General features: G+C 31.5%; 1 protein-coding gene across 4 annotated transcripts in view; it reads right to left on the bottom strand.

Annotated features, from left to right (window-relative positions):
- DNAH5 (dynein axonemal heavy chain 5) overlaps positions 1–14,813 on the bottom strand; it is a 392,301-nt gene that overhangs the window by 22,167 nt on the left and 355,321 nt on the right. For all 4 annotated transcript variants that reach the window (XM_074279122.1, XM_074279119.1, XM_074279121.1 and 1 more), the window contains exons 72-75: positions 8,904–9,123; positions 7,757–7,962; positions 6,308–6,511; positions 1,936–2,151 (exon numbers count right to left, since the gene is read on the bottom strand). In XM_074279122.1, coding sequence (XP_074135223.1) covers positions 1,936–2,151; positions 6,308–6,511; positions 7,757–7,962; positions 8,904–9,123 — 846 coding nt within the window. The remainder of the gene's footprint in view (positions 1–1,935; positions 2,152–6,307; positions 6,512–7,756; positions 7,963–8,903; positions 9,124–14,813) is intronic.

Raw genomic sequence — 14,813 nt, 5'->3', positions numbered from 1 at the left:
AATGATGAACTAGTTCATATAGAAAAATATAGAAAGGCTTGGACCTACAAAGGAAGGTGTTATCTTTCAGATCTACCGAGAAACATTAAAAGTAGAAATAAACATAATGTTTTTTTCACAAACGTGTATGTGTGTATATGTGTATGTATGTATGCATATGTTTATAGATATCTACATATATGTGCATGTGTGGGTATGTTCATATGTATACACATATGTGTATATGTATTTATATATAAACATATACATGTGTATGTATCCTTATTTCATTTTGCCTTCTTTAGTGTAGGGGGGACAGGAAAAAATGCATAGGAGAGATCAAAAGAAAATCAACAAAGAAGCAAAGAAAATCTGAGCAGCTTTGACAACAATATGTATAATTTGTTATATAGGCTTGAAATAGAAAGTTATTGTTTTATATTGAATACTCTCATAGTCTGCTATGTAGGACAAATATATTTTCTATTTTTGTTTTACATTTGCTTAAATATATTTTTAAAATCATTTTTGAAAGGAAAATAATTTTGCTATCTACCAAAAAAAAAACCTTGAAGTTCAATTCCAAGTACAATATCTTACTAGAATGTGTATACATATATATATATACACATACATACACAAGTGTATATATGTTGATTGCAATACAAATGTATACATAATTGTGCATATTCATAAAATATACGTATACTCATGCACATGTCTATATGCCTATATGCAGACAGGCTATAATATTATGTAATATATATATATATATATATACATACTAATATGTAATAACCCTTCTGTAAAAGCTGCATAAATGCACAGACAGTTAAGTAGATAAATCACCTGCCTGAGACAACTTTTTACAAAGGGATTGTAACCAATAATTTGTCCCAAGGAATAGCTTCTGAAAATATGATTAAAGAAATTTACCAGTGATAATACATGTCAATATACTCTTCATTTTCATCAAGAAATTTTATACTCTTGGGACAGCTAGGTGGCGCAGTAGATAGAGCACGAGCCCTGAATTCAGGAGGACGGGAGTTCAAATCTAGTCTCAGACACTTAACACTTCCTAGCTGTGTGACCCTGGGCAAATCACTTAACCCCAGCCTCAGAAAAAGAAAAAAAAAAAAAAGAAGAAGAAGAAGAAATTTTATACTCTAACTTTTCTAAATTTTTAAGCAAAGGCTACCAAGTATGCTAATAAAAGGAAAATATGATGATGATTATGACTATTACAACCTACATATTTCTTTCTCAAAGTCAAAAGTAATACTAGTTATCATATTCATTTAGTCTGTGCTCTCCACTGAGATCACCTATAAGTGAATAATTACTGTCACTTTTGTCAATTAGGAAAACCTCTTTCAACTAGGCAAACCCTGACATTGCACACTATGCATGAGAATGTCATTATGTTAACTTTTATTATCACCTTCATTATAAAACAGTGACCCAGAGTGATAAAAACTGAATCAACTTCTCAGAACTAATTGGACTAAGAAATAAAGGCTACAAACACTTAATGATGTAAACACATCTTCCCTAAATTTGAAAATGCTTATATTTTAAATTGTGTTTTAATCTACCCAATATATCCCTAGTCTTGAACAAGCTAGTAGTATAGATTAAGAATAAATTGCCTTCTTTATTATAAATGACAACTGGAAATACCTTGGGAAAAGATTCTCCATTTAAAAAGCAATCCTAAGCTAGCAGTGCATATTTAGTAATTTAATTATAAATATTAGCATTCTGGCCAGACTTTCTCAGTATTTATATTCCAAAAACATTAGGCAAATGAACTCAATAAAGCTTTTTTAAATATTAAAAATTAGGCAAACATAAGTCTGTTGTTTTTTTTTAATCTGGGATCATATCCCCAATCCCATCTCAAAATTTATTAGAATATAGCTATTATTTTTTGACAAGATTTCATTAACTTACTTCAAATGGGACATAATCAGGAGGAAGCTTCTCCAACATATCATCAGCCAGTCTTGCCACTATAACTTCTCTAGTCTCATCTCCTCCACTGGAACTGTCTTTAGGTTGAATGCTGAGAATAGTATCTAGTACATCCTTGGCTAGTTTGCTTTGATAAGTAATATCAGCATTGGGGTGCAATCCGAACACCTCAGGAGTGTCATAAGCTGGCAAGCTCTAAATTGTGAAAAAAATAATCATAACAGTTCAATTATTTCTTCTTAAAAATAGAAAAAAATAACAATCTTTTACAGTGTACATTTAGATAAAATTTGTTAATCATGACAGGATATAAAATTCAAATCAATAATTAGCAGTTTATTATAAAATATTAACACTGAATATACAATATAAAATCAATTTTATTAGAAATTCTGAGCCTACAAATACAATTTAGCAAAGAGATCACCTTAGATTTCATGATGTACTCTATCAGGTGAGAGTGGGACTCCTATTTCGGAGCCTTAAATATTATAAGCTGTCTTAGGAGACAAATAATTATATTTTTAAGATCACTTGAAAGAAATTTAAAATACTTTCTCTCATTCTCATGCATTTAGCTGAAACTATCATGCATTGCATATGTCTATCAGACAATAGGGTCATTGATCTAAATTTGGAAGAAATTCTGAAGAACTCTTGTCCAAAATCTTCACTTTACAGATTAGGAAACTGAGGGCCAATGAGATTAAATGATTTTCTCAACATCATGGAAGTAGTAAGTTTAGGATGTAAAATGTGAATCCCTGCTTTCTGACTTTAAAACAAATGTTATTTCTTCAATATCATGAAGAATGTTTGAGTATGAAAATTCCTTCTAATAATTAAACACCAATCCCAGTAATCATTTCTTTTTTTACACATTTAGATAGCATGAATTTGTTCTTCAATTAGTTTTGAGAAAACAGATGAATAATCCTGACAAATTGAATGAAGGAGAAAACAGGAAAGACACCTGCCCAATCACAAAACTACAGATTTAAATCTGGAAGCGACCTAGAAGCCTTTGAGTGCAAACTCCTCATTTTTCAGATAAGAATACTAAATTTGAAGTAGGTTGTGTCACTTGTCTAGCTGTATAAGTAATAAATATCTGAGGCAAGATTTCAAATTTAGACAAGGTCAGTACTGTCCACAATGTCACCTAGTTACCTAATTCTCTGGAAGAGACAATTTTAAAAAAATCAACATATCTATATTAGGAACAAGGGGTAATTATAAATTGATAATTTATGTCTGTGGGGGATGCTATTATAATTATTATGAAATGTTTTTAATTTCTACATACAATGTAGAATGATGTATCATAAACACAGAGAAGTGCCTAGATTAAAATCATTATTGACTTCAGAGACAAAAAGTAAAAAGCAGTTCTAGTACTTATGGAATTTGTGTTGTACTAGAGGACATGATGTGTAAGCTAATTAATAAAGAAAAAAATTTTCTCAGAATGGAGAGAGTGCTAAAACTTCTTGTCTAGGCATGACTTTGTATAAGAAGAAACATTTTAGGTGAGGCCTAAAGAAAAGTTACAGATTTTTAAAAATGAATATGAAGAAAAAAACATGTCCCAAGTATATTTCTTTTTGGCTGAAATATAGAAATAATTCTGGAAAAGAAGGCTAGAACCAGATTCTAAAGGGCTACAAGTACAAAACTTAATAAGTTGTGCTTTGCCCTAGAGACCGTAGAAGCCATTGAAGCTTCTAGATGAATGAATTAATGAATGATTTCTTTATTTAAGCACTTAATATTGCAAAATATTTTACTAAGTGCTACTGATACAGATAGAAAGTAATACAATCCCTACTCCCCAGGAGATTACATTCTAACAGGAAATAGTGAGGAGGAAAGAGATAGAGACATCACATAAAATGTTTTTTTGGTTTTGTTTTTTTGTTGTTTGTTTGTTTTGCTGAGGCAATTGGGGTTAAGGGACTTACCCAGGGTCCAACAGCTAGGAAGTGTTAAGTGCCTGAGACCAGATTTGATCTCAGGTCCTCCTGACTTCAGGGCTGGTGCTCTATGCAATAAGTCACCTATCTACCCTCTACATAAGATAGGTTTTAGCTGCAAGTCAGATGATACAGTAATATGGTCCTTTAAAGTGCAGTGACAAAGCAGATGTTAATGCTTCCCCTATAATATTATTTTCAATGTCAAAATCACACCCAGTTATGATGTTGAAATATTTTATAGTGCCAAGGACTTTGGAGACAAGAGCTTTCTTTCTGGCATCTTCAAAAGATGCAGTGATAGCATATGCAGGAACAGCTGCCAGACTGAATCTCCCCAGAGAGTCCTTTGCAAGATGATAAACAATAGCCTAGAAGAATTGCTATTCCAAAGACTATCTCCATCAGAGTCTAAGGGGAGATAAAAGTTGTGGTTTGACTTAGTTACATGGTGCATCTTGTCTCTTGATCAGAAGAATGATAGGGTCAAATGTGTTTTAAGATTACTTTGGCAGTTATGTGGATCTTAATTTTTTTAATGTCCGAAACTGTATGGAGAGACTATTGTAATAGTCCAGAGGAGAGGTAATGAAAATACTGAACTAGAATTGTGGCCATTTGAATCAAAAGAAAATGATGTAAAGAGATGGAAAAATATAATCAACAAGATTTGAAAATTGATGGACTATCATGGGTGAGGGAGAGGGAATAATTGTGAATGACTCAGCTCAACTGCCAAAAAAAAGGGCCTGCAAATTCCGAAGACACTAGATTTGAAATGTAGATAGTGAAGATCCATTTTTCAGAAGGCAGTATAGGTTTGCTCAGATCTTGAGCACTGAGTAGAAAGTAAACTCACTCAAATAACTGACCTATTCAATAACATAGAGATCTTTGCTTAGAGTCAATCTTCTATATGCCATGCTGAAGCTTAAGAAAGTAGATTCCAGAAGGGTAGCTGTGAACTATCAACCCCATGATCTTTTTTAATATTGTTTTTATTGTTTAAAAAAGGTATGATAACAAAGTTTCAGTCTAGTATAACAGAATAGTCCCTTCAAAAACTGTGGCTAAATATGTAAACCATCTGAAAGGAAGGTCCTCCATAACATGGACATATATATTTTGCCCAAACCAAAATGATAATATAATTTCAGGGACAGTTAAGAAGAGTAATAAATTAAAGATTATGGAAAGATTTTGGGCACACTGTGAGGCAATAGAAATCTGTAGAAAAGTTTACCTTTTCACCTGTTATCATAATACTTCATTAGTTGTAATTAATTTTAAAACATAATTTGGCTATTATCTCATGTTTTTGTTTTTGTTTTTGTTGTGTTTTTTTTTTCAGAAATGAAAACCAGAGACAAGGTTAGACATTTTAAAAAGAGGTTAAAAAATTAAAGAGGTTGACAAATTCAGTATGTATGTTGCAAAATTACAAAGTTTGCCCCAAAACAAGAGACATGAGAAGTCACTTCTCCTTGCTCCTATGCAGAAATAAGTATATTCATGAATACGAAAACTGCAACTATTTCCAGATGTTTTTAGCACATTCATTGTTTTTTCTGGTGCTTTTTCTCTTTTTCCTCTTTTAAAATATTCTTTGTTTTAAGTTATAGCTCACTGGGAATGAAATGGAGGAGAGATAAAAGGTAAACTTAAGAGAAAAGATATCAATAAAAATTTATGAAAGGGAGGTAAATATAGTCAACACAAAATACTTGGGAGTCTACCTGCATAATATAATTCCAGGAACTATATGAGCACAATTATAAAACTCTTTTCATACAAATAAAGTCAGATCCAAATAATTGAAAATATTAATTGTTTATTGTTAGGCTGAGCTAATATACTAAAAAGTATGTATTTGACTTAAAGTAATTTATTTATTCAGTGTGATACCAATCAGATTATCAAAAATCATGTTATAGAGCTAGAAAACAATAATAATAAAATTAATTTGGAATAAGAGAAATAAATAATAAATTAGCAAAAAATTATCATAAGCATTGGTTACCCAGGGTTTCAATTCTATCTCTGATGCTTACTAATCATGTGTTTTGAGGAAAAGTTCTTAATCTCTCTATATCTAAATTTTCTAGTCTACAAAATGGAATTGGATTAGGTAGTCTCCAAAGTTCCTTTCAGAACTAGATCTAAAATCTTATCATCCCACTATCTTTTTCCCTTTGATGTTAAGGGAAAAGAAAATTATTTCTCAAAGTAAAAAAAAAAAATAAGAAAAAGCCAAGAAAAGCATAATATTTGGATGGAGAGGAAGACAAGAAAATATTTATTTAGAAGCAAAAAGACCAACAAATTTCCCATGTTGATACATATTTGATTAGCATATAAAACTGTAGAAGGTGACAAACCTGGACATGCTGAAGATAGTTTTCCACTGTGTTACATTTAGGTATATTGTATCCTTTGTAAAAGCAGAAATCTGGAGTAAACATAGTTTCACTAAACCAAACCTTAGCAAAAGTGTTCAGCAATCTCTTATCATAATCATCTGTGACTCTGCCTCCATATTGAATTTCACCTATCATGTACCGCACAGTGCTCCAGGAAACACCCTAATGGAAGAATAAAATAAATGATTCTGAATAATCCATGATCATCATAATACAATTCTTCCTGTCTTGCATTGTGATATTATTAAATATTTGTTTGTTTTAAAATATCTTGATATTTCACAGAAGTAACAAGTAACTGTTCAGCACTATGCTAAACCTTCTACTTCTTCTAAAAACATGCATTTTATTAGTTAAGGCATTACATTATCTGAGAGGGAACATAGTGATTATTGTATATTAGACAATGTCCCTAAAACAAGGTAAGTCATAAGAAAGAATTTCTTTAGAATGAGGTTTGTACTTTGGACAGCACAGGATCAAAAATCAAGAGACCTTAGACTCTTAGACAAGAGACCTTAGAGAATATTGAATTAACTCATTTTACTATTGAGTTAGAGAGGAATTAATGACTTTCCTAGGGTCATAGAGTCAGGAAGTGTCTAAGAAAGAATTTAATCCAGATCTTTCCTGTCTTAAAATTCATGTTTTGTTTTGTTTTGTTTTTTCCTGAAAATATCAGGGCCTATAAGTTCTTATCATCAAGGGAGATGACATTCATTTATTAACTAATTTCTACAGTCAAAAGTTGAACTCAGAACTGAGTTCTAAGGTTCATCTACATATTTTAAATGGTAATTTTCTTTTATATACAATGTATATAAAATATACATAATGAACAATAGAAAATAGTACTAAAACAAACAAAAAGAAATAACCATTCAAATGCCTATTTTTATTATTATAAAGATTCAAGGTAACTACCATTTAATAAATTAATTCATACTTTAAATAACAAATTTTGGCTTCCATGAGTAGATTAAGGCAGACATGAAAATATACATATACACAAGCTTCTAAAGCAACTGAAAATTTCATTTTCATTTTCTCAGTCTTTAAAGAGGGAAAATCTTCAGAAAAACTTTCCCATGTAGCTGACTACATAAATTTAACTTTGCCTCAAAGGGGGGGGGAGGGGGAGAAAGACAAAAGTATAAAAGTATCCACATTTTTCTTCAAAAGAAGTGACAAGTCGGTAACTCAAGGCACAATAACTCACAGATAACATTTTTTTTCAAGCACAAAGACCAAGATCACTGTTAGGTGATTTAACCCTGACACAAGGGATTCGAGTCAACTTCAAGCCTCAAGTGCATATTTCAGAAATGATGTAAAATTACATTAAGTGTAATTTTAATGTAATTTTACATTAAGTAAATTATTTAATGTAATTTACATTAAGTGTACCTTTTTGATGTCCATGTCATCTAAATGGTTTTGGATGAACTGAGTAGTGGCATTAAAGTCAGCCTGATTGAATTCATAGGGGATGTTCCATCCCAGTGGGCCAAACTTGCGTCTTTCTTGGACTGTGGAATGCAGGAAAGCCACCGCATATAACATCGGTTTCCACTGAGTCATATTACTAACATCCAGGAGATCTTGGCTAACACCTGTCATGGTCAAATGGATGAAAACCATTATGCATTTTCAATCTTCTTCATTTAAATCTTACTAAATTCAATGAATGAACAAATTTTATACTAAAATTTCACAAAGATTTTTTTAAGACTTTGAAGGTAGGAATAGATATGACCAAGTGATAAGGAAGGAAGAACTACCTTTCAATATGTCTAATGATTTATATGTTTATATATTTATGTATGTGTATATATTTATATATATATATATATATTATATGTATGTATGGGTGTATATGTATATATTATCTATAAATACACACAGATATGTATGCAAGCATGTGTGTATATATAAAGATATGTGTATATGTAGATGTTTATACTCTTCTGTATTAGTGCATATGTAATGACGATTGTTTTAAAACACCACCACTCAAAACAATATCTATTTATTTTCATTATCTTCTAGGAGATAGATCTCTCTTAGGAGAAGAATAGTTCCTATCTTAATGTAGTTAAGTGATTAAAAATGTGCATAGTTAAATAGTACACAGAAGCTGCAATTTGTCATTATTCAGAGAGAAATATAAAAAGAGAGACATCAAACTGAAAAAGTGCTAAGTACAAATATAAGGAAAATCTGGGAAATATGGGAATTGAGACTGATTACTCTTATCATTACTACAACATTTACTTTTGATCATTACCTCTTTTTCTTTTGGTTAAATAAGAAAATACTTCCTTTGGGGGCAGTAGTGGTGGATAGAGCACCAGCCTTGAAGTCAGTAAGACCTGAGTTCAAATTTGACCTCAGACACTTAACACTTCCTGGCTGCTGTGTGACCCTGGGCAAATCACTTAACCTCAATAGCCTCAGGGAAAAAGAAAGAAAAATACTTCCTTTAAAAACAATCTTTAGGTAAGCATAATAGCCAAGAAAATAGCATTTTCTTCTCCTGTAAAGTTTTACACACCTCCATAGGTTCTTTTCAGACCTGCCCTGAGTCCCTGTGGAGGCTCATTGGCAAATTTAATGGACATTTGAAGAAGGGTAATGGGGAACTGCTTGTGGACCTCAGTGGTCACCCAGAGTCGGAAGGCATCATGTACAATCTCTGTTTCTATTATTATGTCCATCAACTCATCCAAGAAATCCAGGCCTAAATGGCAGTTCTGCAGAAGTGCCCATCCTCCCTGCATTAAGAAGATGAAAAGAAAAATAATTTGTTTCCCTCTATAAATGAATTGAACAGTTGGTCCTTATAAAGTAACTAGAATTTACACAACAGTTGTAGAGCAACAGAAAAAAATGAGACTCAATTTCAGAAAGTTATATCTGGTTGTTTTTTATATCAATTTTTATAATAGACTAGAATGTCAAGTTTATGGCTATTAGAAAATATATAGAAAATTGGACTGGAGACCCTAGGTTTAAAAACCTGCTGTCTATGCAACTTTCCCTCTCTGAACCTTAATTTTTTATCTGTGAAATTAATAGATTGGGCTTAATGATAGCTAAGGTCTCATCTAGCTCTAAATCTTAATATATCACAAAAAGAACTCTTAGGAAACATAGGGAAGACATCAAAATAAAGGAATGTGGAATAGGATGTGATAACCTTGTGATTTATTAAATCATTTTGAAAGGCAGAACTTTAATTTTGAATTATGACATATAATAATAGTAATAGTAATAAAATAATATTTTATATTACATATGTAAAAAATACAACTAATCTATTTAAACAAAGAACTATATTGTTCAAACTATGTTTAAAAGATGAAAATAACTCTACACACTTAAGTAAATATTAACATGTCTCCTTTTTTTCCTCAGTCCTGTTTTTTTAGCAAATTCCATATCTCTAAGTGTGCAATGCTGTGTTTTAATTATTAACATATAACTATATGCACTTAACATATTGAATGGATTTATAAAGAGAAGTCACCTACAGTGGCTTCCTACTGTCTGATGAACAAAGTTCAAATTTCTTCACCTGGAATTTAAAGTCTTCTAGATCTGGCTCTACCTTATCTTTCTGTCATTAAAGGCAAGGAGGCATAGAGGAAGTGAGAGGAGATATAAGTGCCTCCTATCTGCCAGACATTATTCTAATATTTATTTACAAATGTCTCCTTAGATCCTCACAAAAACTTAGGAAGTAAGTGATATTATTATGACATTTTACAGTTTAAAAACTGAGACAAAAGTTAAATGATTTGCCCAGCATCACACAACCACTAAATGTCTAATGCCACATTTGATCTTAGATGTTCTTTATTCTAGACCCACTGTTGTATCCACTGGACACTGGAGACACTGCGTTGTTCTAGGCAAAGTCCTATTTTATCTTTTCAGTGTGTATTCACAGATGTACATTAATCTCTCTATGTCTTTTTTATTTTTTATTATAGCTTTTAAGTCTCTCTATGTCTTTACTAATTTTCTCTAATAACATATCTCCCAACCCTATTCAATGCTAAAAAATTATTTCTATTAACCCTACTAAAAGCTTATTTATCCTTATAAATACAAATAAAAAGTTGCTTCCTCAAAAAGACTTTCTTTATTCTATCAAATTAACTTCCTCAGAAATCTTTCCTCCTCAGAATTTATATAATTTGATTTACAATTCTCTAAAGTAATCATTTTTGAGGGGCTAAGCTAGCTAGTGTAGTAAGATAGAGCACTGGCCCTAGACTCAGGAGAACCTGAGTTCAAAGCTGGCCTAAGAAACTTTAATACTTACTAATTGTGTGATCCTGGGCAATTCACTTAACCCCAATCGCCTCACCAAAATAATAAAGAAAAAAAAATAAAGTAGTGCTAAAGTAGTTATCTTTGCAGCATTTTATCTACCTCCTGGATTCCAAGCCCTATGAGAACAATGGTTAAATTTCAGAAACACTCCCCCCCTAGAGAAGGCCCTAGTACAATATCCACAGTAGCAGCTTTTGTTGTTGTCAGTTTTGTTCTATCTGGCTCTTCATGACACCATTTGGGAATTTCTTTGCAGAAAATGCCAAAAAATGCTTTGCTATTTCCTTCTCCAGCTCATTCTACGAGGAAACTGAAGCAAAAAGAGGTTATTTGTCCACACTCACACAGCGAAAATGCAGATCTGAGGACAGATTTAATCTCAGAAAAATGAGTCTTCCTAACCACAGCCTCACTCATTATCCTTTGTGTCACTTAGCTGCCTGAGCTAAAATTTCTCTAAAAGAATAAAATAGATATTAGATTTATTTGGATATTTTTCCTTTGTTGCTCAGCTATTCCAGCCATGTAAGAGTCTTTGTGACTCCATTTGGAGTTTATTTGACATTTTCTTCTCCAGCTGGAGAAGCATTTTACAGATGAAGAATATGAAGCAAATAGGATTAAGGGACTTGCCCAAGATCATATAGTTGGTGTCTGAGGCCAGATTTTAATTCAGTTATTCCTGATTCCAGGTCTCATGTTCTATTCACGAAATCACTAAATGTTATATGTGTCTATATTTTCATCTATCTATAATATATATATATATATGCATCATATATGTGATATATATCAGATATACCATATAAATATAACACATTATATGTGACAATTCATATCATATATGACATAGATGCCATATATATAATATATATGGTATATTTTGTGTGTAGCCTTTTGTAGAAATAAAGGGCAATTTCATTTTTTAAATACACAATAATCTAATTTCTGGCATATAGTATGTGCTTGATTTGTTCTCTTTATATATACACATATATATATATATATGTATAGAGAGAGAGGGGGGGGGACAGGGGGGAAGGAGGGAGGGAGAGGGAGAAGGGAGGCAATTGGGATTAAATGACTTGCCCAGAGTCACACAGCTAAGAAGTATTAAGTGTGTGAGGTCACCTCGGAATTCAGGTCACATTGAATTCAGGGTCCATGCTCTATCCACTGTACCATCTAGCTGCCTAATGCTTAACTTATCCTGAGATAGGAAAGGCACCATATTTCCAAAAAATCCTGGATACTCTTTTATCTCAAAAAACAAATATTATCATTTCACATACATGCATGTGTGTAAGCATACATCTATGTGTATGTATGCATATATAGATAGATATAAAACCTAAAATCCTACCATCTTTTGCTTTTTGATATATTATCCAGTGATATCCTAAGTTAGAAATCTTAAATAGAATTAAGTATTCTTTCAACATTAATAGGAAATTTCATTCATGTTAAATACATATATCCTAAACTCCAAAGTCTCAGACCAATTTTTTTTCTTTTTGGCAAAATAATTTAATCCTGATTTCTTCTTTTGTAGAACTTATCAATTTTCTACATAATCTCATAATACCTTGATATCAATTTCGTTCCCTTGTTATGTCCATACTCCCATTTAGCTATTTCTCTAATGATGAGTAGACTAAACTAGAGTTGCTACAATTTATTGGCTGATTCTGCTGTATTATAACATTTTCAATGCAAACTCTATTAAAAACACTAATTATTGGGACAAGTCACAAGCATGCCAATAATGAGGAGATATTTCATCTACAATTAAAAGCTAAATATAAAACTGGAAGGTTAAAAAATATCTTTGATTATGATTCTAATTTTAGTTCTATATTTTGCTGCATGAGGCTGAGATCAAATCAACAGGGCACGTGCTCACTTTATATCCAAATTAAACAGGTGCACCCTTATTGCTAGTTATTTTTCATTTGAAGTATGGGACTGTCTCTCTTATCTAGAATGGTTGTGGGTTGTGGTGATCTTTTAATGAATTCTCTAGATAATTATGGTCAATATCTTAAACATCATTTTTGGAAGGGAAAATTGCTAAAAAGTATAAAAACCACTCTTCTCTCTTGAATAAACAAGGCAAAAGGAATATATTTAATACTTATCAATAGTAATTTCCATATTTATATAACATTTTTTGATTTTAAAGACATTTTCACAATTTCAGGGTAGGAGGTATAATATTATTAGCCCCAACAGGCAAAAAATGAGGCTGAAAAAAAGTGATTTGAGTAACTCAGTTCTTCTGATTGAAACCCAATTTCCTTTCTACTAATATAGATACTTATAGCTTAGATATTCTTTATGAACACCAAGTATCATACTATCTATTCTAATAATAATGCCTTTGGACTCTATAGAATTGTGAAGACATAATATAATCTTCACCAAATGCCCTAAGATGAATATGCTTGCTTTGCTGTTTCAATTTGTCTAATTTTGTTCCTTTCTAATGATTTTTTTCCTCTTCAATTTTACCACATTTATCACTTCCCTCCAAAACCTTTATTTTCTCCCATTGTTCTTTCTCTTTTCTTCTAAATCTACAAACATTCACTAAACATTTACTGTATTTTATAGGGGACAAAAATTCATATAATCCCCTGTTCCTTAAGAAGCTTATAATCTAATTTTCTGCTCTCTTGTAATATTTTTTTCAAAATTTTTGCCTTTCATACTAATAGCGTTTAGGATTTACAGCCAACATCTAATAATAAAAGTGGTCTAGCTAGTAAAATTAACCAGTTCCACTGTATCTATTGCCATCTTTGCATCTTTAATTCTTAGTTTTCATTATGTTTTGGTGTTATTTTTGCAGATATACTCAGAAATTTTCATTTCTTTATGAGTTCTCAACATTTCCATATAATTATGAAGTCAGTTCTAGTGGGATGGAAACCTCAAAAGAAAGAAATTCAAAAAGACACAAAGAATATAAAACTGAATAGAGATCTGAAAGAGACTTATCTGTGAATGAATAAGGAGCCCCAAAAGCACCTTACATTTTAAAAGCAATATAAAAAGGGGACATTATTATTGCCCATTCAAACCCTTTAACGTCTCAATTGATCAACATTTTCAACTCACAAGTAGTACATTTAATCTAATTCAACCATCCACCAATTTATACCCTTGATTGTGTCTCTATTTCTGAATTTCTCTTCCTGATCATAATCTGTTCTTTCATTCTTTCCTACATGTCAATTTTTCCAAAGATGCTGTTCATTTCTCCAACCCATACTCATATTCTATTTTTCCCATATTCACTTGTCCCCTTTTCCTACCTCATCTGAGTCCTACCTATAACAAAAATATATATTTTTTTTCCATTTCTGATTCTCTATTAAAACATTTCCTAGTGACTACCCCCAAATCTTTGACTCTTAAAAAATGACCTAATCTATTACTTTACTAAAGGAATTGAAATTATCAATTGATAAGGAAATCATTTTTTCTTATTCCATACATTAAAACCTCTCTATGCCTTCCACTTTTTGCCTCTTAAATTTAGTCACTCATGCATGGCTATGATTATATTTTCTCCCTCCTTGATGAGCTCCAATAGCTTCCCATTTACTTCAGGATCAACCATGAAGTCTTCTGTTTGGCATTTAGATTTTTTCATAATCTATCTTCTGAATTTTCCATTCTTTTTTTATGTCTGCTTCCTTCTATGTACTCTAACATGCAGCTATACTGACTTAATTATAATTTTTCAAATGCAGTATTCCAGTTCCCATCTCTGTACCTTTGCATTAACTCTTTCTCATCCCTGAAATATTCTATTTACTTTCTGCTCTTTGTAAATTGACTGAAATCCTTAATGCTTACCTAAAAAATCCTCTCTATATGGGATCTTTCATAAATTCCCATGACTGCTAAATGCCTTCCATTATCAGATTAAATTACTCGGTATTCAACTTTAATACACCTACAGACTATATGTTGTCTTTCTCATTAGAATATTTGCTTCTTCAAGACAGACACAATTTTGTTTGTTTTTATTTTGTTTTGTTTTCGTGCTTGTTTTAGCACTTTGTTTTAAGTTTGCTTTACCTTGTAGCCTTTCTTTATATTCCGGTGCTAAACT

The sequence above is a fragment of the Sminthopsis crassicaudata genome, chromosome 1, assembly GCF_048593235.1.
Source record: "Sminthopsis crassicaudata isolate SCR6 chromosome 1, ASM4859323v1, whole genome shotgun sequence".
NCBI lineage: Eukaryota > Metazoa > Chordata > Mammalia > Dasyuromorphia > Dasyuridae > Sminthopsis > Sminthopsis crassicaudata.
The sequence above is the reverse complement of the archived record's forward strand: the minus strand, read 5'-3'. Positions and strand labels throughout refer to the sequence as shown.